Source organism: Ambystoma mexicanum, chromosome 9, assembly GCF_040938575.1.
Source record: "Ambystoma mexicanum isolate Mex_15411 chromosome 9, UKY_AmexF1_1, whole genome shotgun sequence".
NCBI classification, from domain to species: domain Eukaryota; kingdom Metazoa; phylum Chordata; class Amphibia; order Caudata; family Ambystomatidae; genus Ambystoma; species Ambystoma mexicanum.
This window is the reverse complement of record NC_090931.1, coordinates 1,430,363,946-1,430,383,121: the sequence shown is the minus strand read 5'-3', so window position 1 is coordinate 1,430,383,121 and position 19,176 is coordinate 1,430,363,946. Positions and strand designations below refer to the sequence as shown.

The window sequence follows — 19,176 nt, the reverse complement described above, 5'->3', positions numbered from 1 at the left end:
GGCGACCTGGTACGGCCGTCAAACATCACAGTCGTCGTGTGTGTACGTCTGCTTGTGTCCATTGCAGAATTCCTCACCATTTCCTAGTCCGAAATGCATTGGCGATCGGTGCATCTGCATTTAATGTTTAACTAATAAAATCTAAGCTAGTTGTTACCGAGCACAAATACAAAGGAGTTTGCTTTTTGTGGAACTATAAAAACTTGCGAGGGTGTGCAGCCCACACCAAAGGCTAAGGGAGCATTATATAACCACATCGCGGATGTTAGGGTGTGCAGCCCACACCAAAGGCTAAGGGAGCATTATATAACCACATCGCGGATGTTAGGGTGTGCAGCCCACACCAAAGGCTAAGGGAGCATTATATAACCACATAGCGGATGTTAGGGTGTGCAGCCCACACCAAGGCTAAGGGAGCATTATATAACCACATAGCGGATGTTAGGGTGTGCAGCCCACACCAAGGCTAAGGGAGCATTATATAACCACATAGCGGATGTTAGGGTGTGCAGCCCACACCAAAGGCTAAGGGAGCATTATATAACCACATAGCGGATGTTAGGGTGTGCAGCCCACACCAAAGGCTAAGGGAGCATTATGTAACCACATAGCGGATGTTAGGGTGTGCAGCCCACACCAAAGGCTAAGGGAGCATTATATAACCACAGAGCGGATGTTAGGGTGTGCAGCCCACACCAAAGGCTAAGGGAGCATTATATAACCACAGAGCGGATGTTAGGGTGTGCAGCCCACACCAAAGGCTAAGGGAGCATTATATAACCACAGAGAGGATGTTAGGGTGTGCAGCCCACACCAAAGGCTAAGGGAGCATTGGTCCTTTGCTTCCCAATTATTTTGTGTGCCTAACACAGAGGCACTTAACATTTGGTTTGCACCCCATTCTTATATGTAAGTTACGACCACTCCAAATGTAATGATTTAAGTGAGCAGAAGCTGTGCCCACCTACCACATGTATTAAGGCAGGTGACACCATGCGGGTAGGGATGTGTTTAGCCACAGAAGAGCATTCTAGGCAGGGCGAGCAGACAATTGTCCGCGGATGTACTTTTCAGAGTGCAGCTTTCTCTCGCTTGTACATGCTTTCTGAGAAACAAATGCACATCACGCCGTAGAGCTCGGCGTCAACTGAATACGGTATTGGTACGATTATATACGATGAAACAATTCACAAATCCCACTGTAATACTGGGGAGCAGTAATTTGGTATATTATGATTATATGGTGCCTACAGCTGCTGGACCGCGAGTTATGGGACTGTTCCAGCACAGAATCTGCCAGCAGAATGTTTAGGGTCAAGTCAAGGAAGAGGTTCCAAGCTGAGAGGCAGTTACAGAAGGCAATGGGCCGAGTTGGCTGGGGCAGGTTCCTAGGGGCCCATTTACCTGGGGGTGTGCCGACTACTGGCTGCTTCCTTGGGTTCCTGTCCAGAGCCAGTCCATGCGGTAAGCAGTTTGGGGGTGAAACTCCTCTCTTCAGGATCTAGAGAGGCCCACATTTCTGCAGTGTGTCCAACTGGCTTTCTTAAATTGAAGGTGTTGAGGAAAATTCTCCGCCTTCTTCCTCCAGGATCGCGGGGGAAGGTTGTCACTTCCTCCATCATGGGCTCCATTGACTACTGCAATGGCATCTATCTAGGGCAGGCTGGCTCTTGGAGCTCCGAGGCTTTCCCATTCTGCGGATCTACTGCGCCATCTACACTGGTTGCCCATTCATAGCCAGATTCAATTCAAAATCTTGTGCCTGGTTCATCGTACCATGCATGGAACTGGTGCATAGGATCTGCACTCTAGACTGGTCCTTTATAAATCTGCTAGGCCTCTTCGTTCATCCTCCCACAACTTGCTAAAAATGACTCTCTATCGAAGAGTACGCGCAGGAGGATTATCATTCTCTGTTCTCGCTCCTACCCTGTGGAACTCTCTACCATTACACCTTAGAGAAGCAGGTGATTACCTGCAGTTCTGTAAGAACCTGAAACCCCTTCTCACCCGGATCAGTCTGTACTAGTGCCCTGATGCCTTTGGGCCATGTGTTTGCGCTCTAAAAGTCTATTTACATTACATTACTTTGTATGAACCTTACCCGCATTAAAGGAATTCATTTGGACATCTGCTTGGGCCCACTCGGTATAACCCACATTTTTAGTCTGGGCAATTTTGCACAGTGGCAGAAGTGTACCAAAAAAGTAGTGGCGCTGTGACTCAGGCGGGGGACAGAGTAGGAAGGAAGATAGCAACGTGCAACACATTTTTTAAGGGTTGCAGTCATGCTGGTTGACAGCCAATAGAGTTGAAACAGATTTCACTTTAGCTGCAACTGAAAGCCAGTAGTAACATGGAGAAGTGTGCTTTATCTTCACAAAGAACAGTTCGGGAATGGTGAAAATGGTTGCAAAGGTTGTGGAGCGGCTAACAGTAAAAAAATAACAGTAAAAAACAAAAGTGGTGGAACACCGCTACTGACCGTTCCCGCGCACTTCGACCACTGTTTTTGCATTCGAGTACAGATAGGGAGAATTGTCATATGAGGAGAGACGCAAAGCTTGAAGGTGTTTGGTTATTTGCCCACCCATTGACTGCCTATGGCCATGCTAATCCCTATGCTTGTTCCCACCCACTTCCTGCCACTCACCGCCCAGAACACCTCCTCATGGGAACTCTTTGGACTCACTTTAATGAAGCCTTACCATCAGACTTTACACTCTCAAGTGCCTGCCAGTGTTTTTTCAAAGCAGCCTTCTGAGAGTTAATGACTTAATTGGAGCTATAAACCCACTGCTGGTGTAAAAAAAAATGTCTTAACCAGTTCTACGTTCAGCCACTCGATTTATAAGCACTAGGTGTGTCCTTCACTGAAGTCCTGTTCAAAACAAGCATTGACAAAGCCTATAGTTTTGGCTTGTGTATAAGTGTTAGGCATTTGCCAGGCACTGTTATTAGATGCCCAGGTACTCGCCCCATTTTGCGTCTTTCTTTGGGAAACTGGTTCATCAAATCTTCAACTTAAAAGAACTGGCACCTGCACCCTCCCCACCCTGATGTCGGGGAGCCCTGGAGCATCTGCCATGGGTGCATAATGCGTCTCTCTATGTGGGCTTAGGTGGGTGAAATAACGCCACCATCCTGTGTGTGGGGAACCTTGTTAATGCCAGGGAAGACCACGGTGGCCCTTCGGTTCAATATGAAGAGTCCCCAAGTGCAATACACACCCTCACAACCCCCATAATGCAGGGACCCAGAGAAGATGAAAAGAGGGATCAGAAATACAGCGAGAACCCCCCACGGAAAAAGACCAACATTCTGCGGCAGCCGAGTGTACAAGTGCAGAGGGGCAAGAGGGCTGGCATCTCACCTCCTTCCTGGAGGCATCGAGACCCTCGGGCAGCTCATCGGCTGTCTTGTTGACGAGGTCCTCCGCTGGGTAGGTTTTAAATACCCCCGACGTGAAGCTGGTTGTGGAGGTGAAGGAGTCCATCTGGATACTGGTGACATCCTACAGGAGGCGAGAGAGAGAAAGTTAGTGCCTCAGACTGGAGGTTTTGCTGCATCCCAGTTCGTTCATAGTCTGTGCTCAGGAGACTGTGGCTTTGGTGGGGACTAAAGGTTCTTTTTCTGCTTTATCCACTTCAACGTGACGTTTTTTGTGACCGCTGTTATAGCAGATACTGGGAACTCTGTTGGTGGTTAGATAATGGTGTTATTTTTTTCCCCACTCAAAAGGTACAAACATAATTAACCTCAGTGGAATGACCAGTTGAGTCCTCTGTGCCCAAGTCCATGCGTGCAATTCCATAAACATCTCTATTATGGGTCCTCAACGCACCTTAGCTTTATGCTGCAAAAGGATAACACATTTGAGTTCCTCCTTTTCCCCAGCGGATTACAAGCACTGTAACCCCTCCCACCTTATCTAAAATACACTATATAAAAGGCACCCTCCTGGTATACTCCCCCCACCCCCTCTTTGGGCTACTCAGTTGCTTGTGACTCAAAGATGTCAGATTACCATCTTTGCTCTGGTGACCCCATCTTTGCTCTGGTGACCCCATCTTTGCTCTGGTGACCCATCTTTGCTCTGGTGACCCCATCTTTGCTCTAGTGACTGCGGGTCAAGACCTTACAAAGAGGGTCAGAAATGCGGCTTTTTATTGGCAAACTGCATTTTTCCCCCCATATTAAGCAGTGTGTATCATTAAAATGACATGATCCCCGTGCACTAGGCAGGGAGACTGCGGTGAGGGCCTGCCTGAGGTAGATGGCAGGCCTCCCACAGGTCTCGCTAGAAGCTGTAGGGGGTTTGCAGCTGTGGGTGTGATATCAAATAGCAAAGTGAATTTAAGACCACTTAGTAGGGGGCGGGGGGAGGAGGGGGCGTTTGTGCTTCTCTTTTTAGCGGGCTGACTAATGGACACATGATGTCTCAGACATCAGGGCGGGAAGGGCCACACTTCACAAACCCTTGACCGGCATCACCTTCTTTTGTGGCTTTCAGGGTTTGTTAAGGATGGGGGTTGGTCCCCAGCATGCTGCGATCAGAGCCTGACTGCATAGCTCTATGGAAAACATGTATAAACCTCCCTGAGAGAGTGACTGTGTAGCCAATAGAGATCTCAGAGCCTGTGGCTGGGATTGGGCGCCAGAATGAGAGAGTGACTGTGTAGCCAATAGAGATCTCAGAGCCTGTGGCTGGGATTGGGCGCCAGAATGAGAGAGTGACTGTGTAGCCAATAGAGATCTCAGAGCCTGTGGCTGGGATTGGGCGCCAGAATGAGAGATTGACTGTGTAGCCAATAGAGATCTCAGAGCCTGTGGATGGGATTGGGCGCCAGAATGAGAGAGTGACTGTGTAGCCAATAGAGATCTCAGAGCCTGTGGATGGGATTGGGCGCCAGAATGAGAGAGTGACTGTGTAGCCAATAGAGATCTCAGAGCCTGTGGATGGGATTGGGCGCCAGAATGAGAGAGTGACTGTGTAGCCAATAGAGATCTCAGAGCCTGTGGATGGGATTGGGCGCCAGAATGAGAGAGTGACTGTGTAGCCAATAGAGATCTCAGAGCCTGTGGATGGGATTGGGCGCCAGAATGAGAGAGTGACTGTGTAGCCAATAGAGATCTCAGATCCTGCGGATGGGATCGGCATCATGTTGAGAGAGTGACTGTGTAGCCAATAGAGATCTCAGAGCCTGTGGCTGGGATTGGGCGCCAGGTTGAGAGAGTGACTGTGTAGCCAATAGAGATCTCAGAGCCTGTGGCTGGGATTGGGCACCAGGTTGAGTGACTGTGTAGCCAATAGAGATCTCAGAGCCTGTGGATGGGATTGGGCGCCAGAATGAGAGAGTGACTGTGTAGCCAATAGAGATCTCAGAGCCTGTGGATGGGATTGGGCGCCAGAATGAGAGAGTGACTGTGTAGCCAATAGAGATCTCAGAGCCTGTGGATGGGATTGGGAGCCAGGATGAGAGAGTGACTGTGTAGCCAATAGAGATCTCAGAGCCTGTTGGTGGGATTGTGCGACTGTGTATCCAATAGACAGGGATTATGCGCCAGGATAGCAAGGAGGCAGAGACCGAGTCATAATGTCTGACTAGCTCTTACAAAAATACTTCCCAGAAATACAGGAAGTACATTGCAAACATCCTATATTTAGGTCCCCATATGTCAACTTCCAAAATAATATTAAAACAATGGGAATAACCTCCCCCCTAGTGAGGCCCAGCTCCTGTTCCCATCCCCCTCTCAAAAGATGATTGAATAACTTGTACTAAATAAATGGATCTCCCAAAAGAGGCCTGGTGATGTTCTAAATTAGATGCTGCCTGAATTATTACCCACAAGGCATCTGAGCTGATGTTAGCCATTGATCTGTGCTTTCAGCAAGACCTCCTACCAAAAGAGGGCAGACTAAATAACGTAATAATTAAAATAAATTAACAAAAACCTACAACAAAACAAACACTGCGCTATAAATACCTGCACTTGCGCGATCCGAATGACCAAGGCCTCGTAGGATCACCCCCCTCTCCCCACTTGAGGCACACGTGTATAGGCGCATTACAAACCAACCATTACATTACATTTACTGTCATGCCAAACATATGATGATCTTTAAAAAGGACCCACTTTCGGGTGGGCTTGAACCAAGAGAGTGAAGGAGACTGGTTGATGTCTATTACATCACCCGCGCCACTGATACCTGTCGCTACATCTATGCCTGAAAACACATGCATGTCTAAAGATGTACATGAGTTTCTGCGGCAGAGGGCAGCACTCGTTAGGGTAATACTATTCTTGGGGCAAGCGCTTAGCATAAGGCTGTACAGGCGATAGAACTGCTTGCATAATTATGTGAGTAACATTCAATGTTGCTATCTCCACTATATCTGAGTAGGCATTTGCATCTTGCATTTGTATTTCTATTTATTTCAAATGTTGGCCTGACACGTCTCTGGGAAATGCCGAGGCAGTCCCTGGGTAGGGTGCCATTGCATTACTATGGTGATTGCATAGGTGAGGGCGAGCCAGGTGGGGAAGGGGTAACCCATACATTCAACGCGGAGATTGGGGAACTATGAAACATGCATACACCTGTGCACTGAACGTGCATACTGTGGGGGGGAATTACACAGGCCCAGTGGGAGTGCCCGTGTGTGTCTCTTGCCCACCCTATTAGGCAGGTGGAGGCACTGGGAGCTATAATACGTTCTCACGTAGCCAGTGATATCGTTGTTTCCCAAAACGTTGTTCACAGAAACAGAGATAACTAAATATTCCAGGAATGTAATAATAGTGGCACATAATATCGTTCTACATTCTATTTAAAAAAAGAGGGGGAGGGGATGGCAGGGGCTTGGGGGATGCCCCCCCCCCCTGAAAGGATTGGTAGCCCGGCTGCATTCCTTCCTTTCTGTGAGTGCATGTATTCCATTCTGTTTCTTCTGCCATGAAATCAATAAAGAATTATAAGGATGACTTCTGCCCCCTCATTCCCTCCATGCCAGGCCCCAGGACTTTCCATGAATTCTGCCACCTCATGCCCTCCATGCCAGGCCCCAGGACTTTCCATGACTTCTGCCACCTCCTGCCCTCCATGCCAGGCCCCAGCACTTCTCATGACTTCTGCCACCTCATGCGCTCCATGCCAGGCCCCAGCACTTTCCATGACTTCTGCCACCTCTTTCCCTCCATGCCAGGCCCCAGCACTTTCCATGAATTCTGCCACCTCATGCCCTCCATGCCAGGCCCCAGGACTTTCCATGACTTCTGCCACCTCATGCCCTCCATGCCAGGCCCCTGGACTTTCCATGACTTCTAGCATCTCATGCCCTCGATGCCAGGCCCCAGCACTTTCCGTGACTTCTGCCACCTCATGCCCTCCATGCCAGGCCACCACACTTCTCATGACTTCTGCCACCTCATGCCCTCCATGCCAGGCCCCAGGACGTTCCATGACTTCTGCCACCTCTTTCCCTCCATGCCAGGCCCGAGGACTTTCCATGACTTCTGCCACCTCATGCCCTCCATGCCAGGCCCCAGGACTTTCCATGATGTCTGCCACATCTTTCCCTCCATGCCAGGCCCCAGCACTTTCCATGACTTCTGCCACCTCATGCCCTCCATGCCAGGCCCCAGCACTTTCCATTACTTCTAGCACCTCATGCCCTCCATGCCAGGCCCCAGCACTTCCCATGACTTCTGCCACCTCATTCCCTCCATGCCAGGCCCCAGGACTTTCCATGACTTCTGCCACATCTTTCCCTCCATGCCAGGCCCCAGCACTTTCCATGAATTCTGCCACCTCATGCCCTCCATGCCAGGCCCCAGGACTTTCCATGACTTCTGCCCCCTCATTCCCTCCATGCCAGGCCCCAGGACTTTCCATGACTTCTGCCACCTCTTTCCCTCCTTGCCAGGCCCCAGGACTTTCCATGACTTCTGCCACCTCTTTCCCTCCAGGCCAGGCCCCAGCACTTTCCATGAATTCTGCCACCTCATGCCCTCCATGCCAGGCCCCAGGACTTTCCATGACTTCTGCCCCCTCATTCCCTCCATGCCAGGCCCCAGGACTTTCCATGACTTCTGCCACCTCTTTCACTCCTTGCCAGGCCCCAGGACTTTCCATGACTTCTGCCACCTCTTTCCCTCCAGGCCAGGCCCCAGCACTTTCCATGAATTCTGCCACCTCATGCCCTTCATGCCAGGCCCCAGGACTTTCCATGACTTATGCCACCTCTTTCCCTCCATGCCAGGCCCCAGGACTTTCCATGACTTCTGCCACCTCCTGCCCTCCATGCCAGGCCCCAGCACTTTCCATGAATTCTGCCACCTCATGCCCTCCATGCCAGGCCCCAGGACTTTCCATGAATTCTGCCACCTCATGCCCTCCATGCCAAGCCCCTAGGACTATCCATGACTTCTGCCACCTCTTTCCCTCCATGCCAGGCCTCAGCACTTTCCATGACTTCTGCCACCTCTTTCCCTCCATGCCAGGCCCCAGCACTTTCCATGAATTCTGCCACCTCATGCCCTCCATGCCAGGCCCCAGGATTTTCCATGACTTCTGCCACCTCATGCCCTCCATGCCAGGCCCCAGGACTTTCCATGACTTCTGCCACCTCTTTCCCTCCATGCCAGGCCCAAACACTTTCCATGAATTCTGCCACCTCATGCCCTTCATGCCAGGCCCCAGGACTTTCCATGACTTCTGCCACCTCTTTCCCTCCATGCCAGGCCCCAGGACTTTCCATGAATTCTGCCACCTCATGCCCTTCATGCCAGGCCCCAGGACTTTCCATGACTTCTGCCACCTCATGCCCTCCATGCCAGGCCCCAGGACTTTCCATGACTTCTGCCACCTCTTTCCCTCCATGCCAGGCCTCAGCACTTTCCATGACTTCTGCCACCTCTTTCCCTCCATGCCAGGCCCCAGCACTTTCCATGAATTCTGCCACCTCATGCCCTCCATGCCAGGCCCCAGGACTTTCCATGACTTCTGCCACCTCTTTCCCTCCATGCCAGGCCCAAACACTTTCCATGAATTCTGCCACCTCATGCCCTTCATGCCAGGCCCCAGGACTTTCCATGACTTCTGCCACCTATTTCCCTCCATGCCAGGCCCCAGGACTTTCCATTAATTCTGCCACCTCATGCCCTTCATGCCAGGCCCCAGGACTTTCCATGACTTCTGCCACCTCATGCCCTCCATGCCAGGCCCCAGGACTTTCCATGACTTCTGCCACCTCTTTCCCTCCATGCCAGGCCCCAGCACTTTCCATAAATTCTGCCACCTCATGCCCTCCATGCCAGGCCCCAGGACTTTCCATGACTTCTAGCATCTCATGCCCTCGATGCCAGGCCCCAGCACTTTCCGTGACTTCTGCCACCTCATGCCCTCCATGCCAGGCCACCGCACTTCTCATGACTTCTGCCACCTCATGCCCTCCATGCCAGGCCCCAGGACGTTCCATGACTTCTGCCACCTCTTTCCCTCCATGCCAGGCCCGAGGACTTTCCATGACTTCTGCCACCTCATGCCCTCCATGCCAGGCCCCAGGACTTTCCATGACGTCTGCCACATCTTTCCCTCCATGCCAGGCCCCAGCACTTTCCATGACTTCTGCCACCTCATGCCCTCCATGCCAGGCCCCAGCACTTTCCATGACTTCTAGCACCTCATGCCCTCCATGCCAGGCCCCAGCACTTCTCATGACTTCTGCCATCTCATTCCCTCCATGCCAGGCCCCAGGACTTTCCATGACTTCTGCCACATCTTTCCCTCCATGCCAGGCCCCAGCACTTTCCATGAATTCTGCCACCTCATGCCCTCCATGCCAGGCCCCAGCACTTTCCATGACTTCTGCCACCTCATGCCCTCCATGCCAGGCCCCAGAACTTTCCATGACTTCTACCACCTCATGCCCTCCATGCCAGGCCCGAGGACATTCCATGAATTCGGCCATCTCATGCCCTCGATGCCAGGCCCCAGCACTTTCTGTGACTTCTGCCACCTCATGCCCTCCATGCCAGGCCACCGCACTTCTCATGACTTCTGCCACCTAATGCCCTCCATGCCAGGCCACAGGACGTTGCATGACTTCTGCCACCTCTTTCCCTCCATGCCAGGGCCGAGGACTTTCCATGACTTCTGCCACCTCATGCCCTCCATGCCAGGCCCCAGCACTTCTCATGACTTCTGCCACCTCATTCCCTCCATGCCAGGCCCCAGGACTTTCCATGACTTCTGCCACCTCATGCCCTCCATGCCAGGCCCCAGCACTTTCCAAGAATTCTGCCACCCCATGCCCTCCATGCCAGACCCCAGCACTTCTCATGACTTCTGTCACCTCATTCCCTCCAAGCCTGGCCCCAGGACTTTCCATGACTTCTGCCACCTCATGCCCTCCATGCCAGGCCCCAGCACTTTCCATGAATTCTGCCACCTCATGCCCTCCATGCCAGGCCCCAGCAATTTCCATGACTTCTGCCACCTCTTTCCCTCCATCCCAGGCCCCAGCACTTTCCATGAATTCTGCCACCTCATGCCCGCCATGCCAGGCCCAAGCACTTTCCATGACTCCTGCAACTGCATGCCCTCCATGCCAGGCCCTAGCACTTCTCATGACTTCTGACACCTAATGCCCTCCATGCCAGGCCCCAGCACTTTCCATGAATTCTGCCACCTCATGCCCGCCATGCCAGGCCCCAGCACTTTCCATGAATTCTGCCACCTCATGCCCTCCATGCCAGGCCCCAGCAATTTCCATGACTTCTGCCACCTCTTTCCCTACATGCCAGGCCCCAGCACTTTCCATGAATTCTGCCACCTCATGCCCGCCATGCCAGGCCCAAGCACTTTCCCTGACTCCTGCCACTGCATGCCCTCCATGCCAGGCCCTAGCACTTCTCATGACTTCTGCCACCTAATGCCCTCCATGCCAGGCCCCAGGACTTTCCATGACTTCTGCCACCTCTTTCCCTCCATGCCAGACCCCAGCACTTTCCATGAATTCTGCCACCTCATGCCCTGCATGCCAGGCCCCAAGACATTCCATGACTTCTGCCACCTCTTTCCCTCCATGCCAGGCCCCAGCACTTCGCACGACATCTGCCACCTCATGCCCTCCATGCCAGGCCCCAGCACTTCTCATGACTTCTGCCACCTCATGCCCTCCATGCCAGGCCTAGGACTTCCCATGACTTCTGCCACCTCCTGCCATCCATGCCAGACCCCAGGACTTTCCAAGACTTCTGCCACCTCCTGCCCTCCATGCCAGGCCCCAGAACTTTCCATGACTTCTGCCACCTCTTTCACTCCACGCAAGGCCCCAGGACTTTCCATGACTTCTGCCACCTCCTGCCCTCCATGCCAGGCCCCAGGACTTTCCATGACTTCTGCCACCTCATACTCTCCATGCCAGGCCACAGCACTTTCAATGACTTCTGCACCTCATGCCTCCATGCCAGGCCCCAGCACTTTCCATGACTTCTGCCATCTCATGACCTCCATGCCAGGCCCCAGCACTTCTCATGACTTCTGCCACCTCATGCCCTCCATGCCAGGCTCCAGCACTTCTCATGACTTCTGCCACATCATGCCCTCCATGCCAGGCCCCAGGACTTCCCATGAATTCTGCCACCTCCTGCCCTCGATGCCAGGCCCCAGCACTTTCTGTGACTTCTGCCACCTCATGCCCTCCATGCCAGGCCACCACACTTCTCATGACTTCTGCCACCTCATGCCCTCCATGCCAGGCCCCAGGACGTTCCATGACTTCTGCCACCTCTTTCCCTCCATGCCAGGCCCGAGGACTTTCCATGACTTCTGCCACCTCATGCCCTCCATGCCAGGCCCCAGGACTTTCCATGACGTCTGCCACATCTTTCCCTCCATGCCAGGCCCCAGCACTTTCCATGACTTCTGCCACCTCATGCCCTCCATGCCAGGCCCCATCACTTTCCATGACTTCTAGCACCTCATGCCCTCCATGCCAGGCCCCAGCACTTCTCATGACTTCTGCCATCTCATTCCCTCCATGCCAGGCCCCAGGACTTTCCATGACTTCTGCCACATCTTTCCCTCCATGCCAGGCCCCAGCACTTTCCATGAATTCTGCCACCTCATGCCCTCCATGCCAGGCCCCAGCACTTTCCATGACTTCTGCCACCTCATGCCCTCCATGCCAGGCCCCAGGACTTTCCATGACTTCTACCACCTCATGCCCTCCATGCCAGGCCCCAGGACATTCCATGAATTCGGCCATCTCATGCCTTCGATGCCAGGCCCCAGCACTTTCTGTGACTTCTGCCACCTCATGCCCTCCATGCCAGGCCACCGCACTTCTCATGACTTCTGCCACCTCATGCCCTCAATGCCAGGCCACAGGACGTTGCATGACTTCTGCCACCTCTTTCCCTCCATGCCAGGGCCGAGGACTTTCCATGACTTCTGCCACCTCATGCCCTCCATGCCAGGCCCCAGCACTTCTCATGACTTCTGCCACCTCATTCCCTCCATGCCAGGCCCCAGGACTTTCCATGACTTCTGCCACCTCATGCCCTCCATGCCAGGCCCCAGCACTTTCCAAGAATTCTGCCACCCCATGCCCTCCATGCCAGGCCCCAGCACTTCTCATGACTTCTGTCACCTCATTCCCTCCAAGCCAGGCCCCAGGACTTTCCATGACTTCTGCCACCTCATGCCCTCCATTGGAGGCCCCAGCACTTTCCATGAATTCTGCCACCTCATGCCCTCCATGCCAGGCCCCAGCAATTTCCATGACTTCTGCCACCTCTTTCCCTCCATCCCAGGCCCCAGCACTTTCCATGAATTCTGCCACCTCATGCCCGCCATGCCAGGCCCAAGCACTTTCCATGACTCCTGCAACTACATGCCCTCCATGCCAGGCCCTAGCACTTCTCATGACTTCTGCCACCTAATGCCCTCCATGCCAGGCCCCAGCACTTTCCATGAATTCTGCCACCTCATGTCCGCCATGCCAGGCCCCAGCACTTTCCATGAATTCTGCCACCTCATGCCCTCCATGCCAGGCCCCAGCAATGTCCATGACTTCTGCCACCTCTTTCCCTCCATGCCAGGCCCCAGCACTTCGCACAACTTCTGCCACCTCATGCCCTCCATGCCAGGCCTAGGACTTCCCATGACTTCTGCCACCTCCTGCCATCCATGCCAGACCCCAGGACTTTCCAAGACTTCTGCCACCTCCTGCCCTCCATGCCAGGCCCCAGAACTTTCCATGACTTCTGCCACCTCTTTCACTCCACGCAAGGCCCCAGGACTTTCCATGACTTCTGCCACCTCCTGCCCTCCATGCCAGGCCCCAGGACTTTCCATGACTTCTGCCACCTCATACTCTCCATGACAGGCCACAGCACTTTCAATGACTTCTGCCACCTCATGCCTCCATGCCAGGCCCCAGCACTTTCCATGACTTCTGCCATCTCATGACCTCCATGCCAGGCCCCAGCACTTCTCATGACTTCTGCCACATCATGCCCTCCATGCCAGGCCCCAGGACTTCCCATGACTTCTGCCACCTCCTGCCCTCCATGCCAGGCCCCAGGACTTCCCAAGACTTCTGCCACCTCCTGCCCTCCACGCCAGGCCCCAGGACTTTCCATGACTTCTGCCACCTCTTTCCCTCCACGCCAGGCCCCAGGACTTTCCATGACTTCTGCCACCTCCTGCCCTCCATGCCAGGCCCCAACACTTTCTATGAATTCTGCCACCTCATGCCCTCCATGCCAGGCCCCAGCACTTTCCATGACTTCTGGCACCTCATGCCCTCCATGCCAGACCCCAGCACTTTCCATGAATTCTGCCACCTCATGCCCTCCATGCCAGGGCCCAGGACTTTCCATGACTTCTGCCACCTCTTTCCCTCCATGCCAGGCCCCAGCACTTTCCATGAATTCTGCCACCTCTTTCCCTCCATGCCAGACCCCAGCACGTTCCATGACTTCTGCCACCTCTTTCCCTCCATGCCAGGCCCGAGGACTTTCCATGACTTCTGCCACCTCATGCCCTCCATGCCAGGCCCTAGCACTTCTCATGACTTCTGCCACCTAATGCCCTCCATGCCAGGCCCCAGGACTTTCCATGACTTCTGCCACCCCTTTCCCTCCATGCCAGACCCCAGCACTTTCCATGAATTCTGCCACCTCATGCCCTCCATGCCAGGCCCTAGCACTTTCCATGACTCTGCCACCTCATGCCCTCCATGCCAGGCCCCAGCACTTTCCATGACTTCTGCCACATCATGCCCTCCATGCCAGGCCCCAAGACTTTCCATTACTTCTGCCACCTCATGCCCTCCATGCCAGGCCCCAGCACTTTCCATGACTCCTGCCACAGCATGCCCTCCATGCCAGGCCCCAGCACTTCTCATGACTTCTGCCACCTCTTTCCCTCCATGCCAGACCCCAGCACGTTCCATGACTTCTGCCACCTCTTTCCCTCCATGCCAGGCCCGAGGACTTTCCATGACTTCTGCCACCTCATGCCCTCCATGCCAGGCCCTAGCACTTCTCATGACTTCTGCCACCTAATGCCCTCCATGCCATGCCCCAGGACTTTCCATGACTTCTGCCACCCCTTTCCCTCCATGCCAGACCCCAGCACTTTCCATGAATTCTGCCACCTCATGCCCTCCATGCCAGGCCCTAGCACTTTCCATGACTCTGCCACCTCATGCCCTCCATGCCAGGCCCCAGCACTTTCCATGACTTCTGCCACATCATGCCCTCCATGCCAGGCCCCAAGACTTTCCATTACTTCTGCCACCTCTTTCCCTCCATGCCAGGCCCCAGCACTTCTCATGACTTCTGCCACCTCATGCCATCCATGCCAGGCCCCAGGACTTCCCATGACTTCTGCCACCTCCTGCCATCTATGCCAGGCCCCAGGACTTTCCAAGACTTCTGCCACCTCCTGCCCTCCATGCCAGGCCCCAGGACTTTCCATGACTTCTGCCACCTCTTTCCCTCCACACCAGGCCCCAGGACTTTCCATGACTTCTGCCACCTCCTGCCCTCCATGCCAGGCCCCAGGACTTTCCATGACTTCTGCCACCTCATGCCTTCCATGCCAGGCCACAGCACTTTCCATGACTTCTGCCACCTCATGCCTCCATGCCAGGCCCCAGCACTTTCCATGACTTCTGCCATCTCATGACCTCCATGCCAGGCCCCAGCACTTCTCATGACTTCTGCCACCTCATGCCCTCCATGCCAGGCCCCAGCACTTCTCATGACTTCTGCCACCTATGCCCTCCATGCCAGGCCCCAGGACTTCCCAAGACTTCTGCCACCTCCTGCCCTCCATGCCAGGCCCCAGGACTTTCCATGACGTCTGCCACATCTTTCCCTCCATGCCAGGCCCCAGCACTTTCCATGACTTCTGCCACCTCATGCCCTCCATGCCAGGCCCCAGCACTTTCCATGACTTCTAGCACCTCATGCCCTCCATGCCAGGCCCCAGCACTTCTCATGACTTCTGCCATCTCATTCCCTCCATGCCAGGCCCCAGGACTTTCCATGACTTCTGCCACATCTTTCCCTCCATGCCAGGCCCCAGCACTTTCCATGAATTCTGCCACCTCATGCCCTCCATGCCAGGCCCCAGCACTTTCCATGACTTCTGCCACCTCATTCCCTCCATGCCAGGCCCCAGGACTTTCCATGACTTCTACCACCTCATGCCCTCCATGCCAGGCCCCAGGACATTCCATGAATTCGGCCATCTCATGCCTTCGATGCCAGGCCCCAGCACTTTCTGTGACTTCTGCCACCTCATGCCCTCCATGCCAGGCCACCGCACTTCTCATGACTTCTGCCACCTCATGCCCTCCATGCCAGGCCACAGGACGTTGCATGACTTCTGCCACCTCTTTCCCTCCATGCCAGGGCCGAGGACTTTCCATGACTTCTGCCACCTCATGCCCTCCATGCCAGGCCCCAGCACTTCTCATGACTTCTGCCACCTCATTCCCTTCATGCCAGGCCCCAGGACTTTCCATGACTTCTGCCACCTCATGCCCTCCATGCCAGGCCCCAGCACTTTCCAAGAATTCTGCCACCCCATGCCCTCCATGCCAGGCCCCAGCACTTCTCATGACTTCTGTCACCTCATTCCCTCCAAGCCAGGCCCCAGGACTTTCCATGACTTCTGCCACCTCATGCCCTCCATTGGAGGCCCCAGCACTTTCCATGAATTCTGCCACCTCATGCCCTCCATGCCAGGCCCCAGCAATTTCCATGACTTCTGCCACCTCTTTCCCTCCATCCCAGGCCCCAGCACTTTCCATGAATTCTGCCACCTCATGCCCGCCATGCCAGGCCCAAGCACTTTCCATGACTCCTGCAACTGCATGCCCTCCATGCCAGGCCCTAGCACTTCTCATGACTTCTGCCACCTAATGCCCTCCATGCCAGGCCCCAGCACTTTCCATGAATTCTGCCACCTCATGCCCGCCATGCCAGGCCCCAGCACTTTCCATGAATTCTGCCACCTCATGCCCTCCATGCCAGGCCCCAGCAATTTCCATGACTTCTGCCACCTCTTTCCCTACATGCCAGGCCCCAGCACTTTCCATGAATTCTGCCACCTCATGCCCGCCATGCCAGGCCCAAGCACTTTCCATGACTCCTGCCACTGCATGCCCTCCATGCCAGGCCCTAGCACTTCTCATGACTTCTGCCACCTAATGCCCTCCATGCCAGGCCCCAGGACTTTCCATGACTTCTGCCACCTCTTTCCCTCCATGCCAGACCCCAGCACTTTCCATGAATTCTGCCACCTCATGCCCTCCATGCCAGGCCCCAAGACATTCCATGACTTCTGCCACCTCTTTCCCTCCATGCCAGGCCCCAGCACTTCGCACGACTTCTGCCACCTCATGCCCTCCATGCCAGGCCTAGGACTTCCCATGACTTCTGCCACTTCCTGCCATCCATGCCAGACCCCAGGACTTTCCAAGACTTCTGCCACCTCCTGCCCTCCATGCCAGGCCCCAGAACTTTCCATGACTTCTGCCACCTCTTTCACTCCACGCAAGGCCCCAGGACTTTCCATGACTTCTGCCACCTCCTGCCCTCCATGCCAGGCCCCAGGACTTTCCATGACTTCTGCCACCTCATACTCTCCATGCCAGGCCACAGCACTTTCAATGACTTCTGCCACCTCATGCCTCCATGCCAGGCCCCAGCACTTTCCATGACTTCTGCCATCTCATGACCTCCATGCCAGGCCCCAGCACTTCTCATGACTTCTGCCACATCATGCCCTCCATGCCAGGCCCCAGGACTTCCCATGACTTCTGCCACCTCCTGCCCTCCATGCCAGGCCCCAGGACTTCCCAAGACTTCTGCCACCTCCTGCCCTCCACGCCAGGCCCCAGGACTTTCCATGACTTCTGCCACCTCTTTCCCTCCACGCCAGGCCCCAGGACTTTCCATGACTTCTGCCACCTCCTGCCCTCCATGCCAGGCCCCAACACTTTCTATGAATTCTGCCACCTCATGCCCTCCATGCCAGGCCCCAGCACTTTCCATGACTTCTGGCACCTCATGCCCTCCATGCCAGACCCCAGCACTTTCCATGAATTCTGCCACCTCATGCCCTCCATGCCAGGCCCCAGGACTTTCCATGACTTCTGCCACCTCTTTCCCTCCATGCCAGGCCCCAGCACTTTCCATGAATTCTGCCACCTCATGCCCGCCATGCCAGGCCCCAGCACTTTCCATGACTCCTGCCACAGCATGCCCTCCATGCCAGGCCCCAGCACTTCTCATGACTTCTGCCACCTCTTTCCCTCCATGCCAGACCCCAGCACGTTCCATGACTTCTGCCACCTCTTTCCCTCCATGCCAGGCCCGAGGACTTTCCATGACTTCTGCCACCTCATGCCCTCCATGCCAGGCCCTAGCACTTCTCATGACTTCTGCCACCTAATGCCCTCCATGCCAGGCCCCAGGACTTTCCATGACTTCTGCCACCCCTTTCCCTCCATGCCAGACCCCAGCACTTTCCATGAATTCTGCCACCTCATGCCCTCCATGCCAGGCCCTAGCACTTTCCATGACTCTGCCACCTCATGCCCTCCATGCCAGGCCCCAGCACTTTCCATGACTTCTGCCACATCATGCCCTCCATGCCAGGCCCCAAGACTTTCCATTACTTCTGCCACCTCTTTCCCTCCATGCCAGGCCCCAGCACTTCTCATGCCTTCTGCCACCTCATGCCATCCATGCCAGGCCCCAGGACTTCCCATGACTTCTGCCACCTCCTGCCATCTATGCCAGGCCCCAGGACTTTCCAAGACTTCTGCCACCTCCTGCCCTCCATGCCAGGCCCCAGGACTTTCCATGACTTCTGCCACCTCTTTCCCTCCACGCCAGGCCCCAGGACTTTCCATGACTTCTGCCACCTCCTGCCCTCCATGCCAGGCCCCAGGACTTTCCATGACTTCTGCCACCTCATGCCCTCCATGCCAGGCCACAGCACTTTCCATGACTTCTGCCACCTCATGCCTCCATGCCAGGCCCCAGCACTTTCCATGACTTCTGCCATCTCATGACCTCCATGCCAGGCCCCAGCACTTCTCATGACTTCTGCCACCTCATGCCCTCCATGCCAGGCCCCAGGACTTCCCAAGACTTCTGCCACCTCCTGCCCTCCATGCCAGGCCCCAGGACTTTCCATGACTTCTGCCACCTCTTTCCCTCCACGTCAGGCCCCAGGACTTTCCATGACTTCTGCCAGCTCCTGCCCTCCATGCCAGGCCCCAGCACTTCTCATGACTTCTGCCACCTCATGCCCTCCATGCCAGGCCCCAGGACTTTCCATGACTTCTGCCAACTCTTTCCCTCCATGCCAGGTCCCAGCACTTCTCATGACTTCTGCCACCTCATGCCCTCCATGCCAGGCCCCAGCACTTCTCATGACTTCTGCCACCTCATGCCCTCCATGCCAGGCCCCAGGACTTCCCAAGACTTCTGCCACCTCCTGCCCTCCATGCCAGGCCCCAGGACTTTCCATGACTTCTGCCACCTCTTTCCCTCCACGCCAGGCCCCAGGGCTTTCCATGACTTCTGCCAGCTCCTGCCCTCCATGCCAGGCCCCAGGATTTTCCATGACTTCTG

At 54.9% G+C, this 19,176-nt stretch overlaps 1 protein-coding gene across 3 annotated transcripts in view; it reads right to left on the bottom strand.

Moving 5' to 3' along the window:
* Positions 1-19,176, bottom strand: part of VIL1 (villin 1) — a 426,415-nt gene that overhangs the window by 37,699 nt on the left and 369,540 nt on the right. For all 3 annotated transcript variants that reach the window (XM_069616842.1, XM_069616840.1, XM_069616841.1), the window contains exon 19: positions 3,374-3,514. In XM_069616842.1, the coding sequence (XP_069472943.1) occupies positions 3,374-3,514 (141 nt within the window). The remainder of the gene's footprint in view (positions 1-3,373; positions 3,515-19,176) is intronic.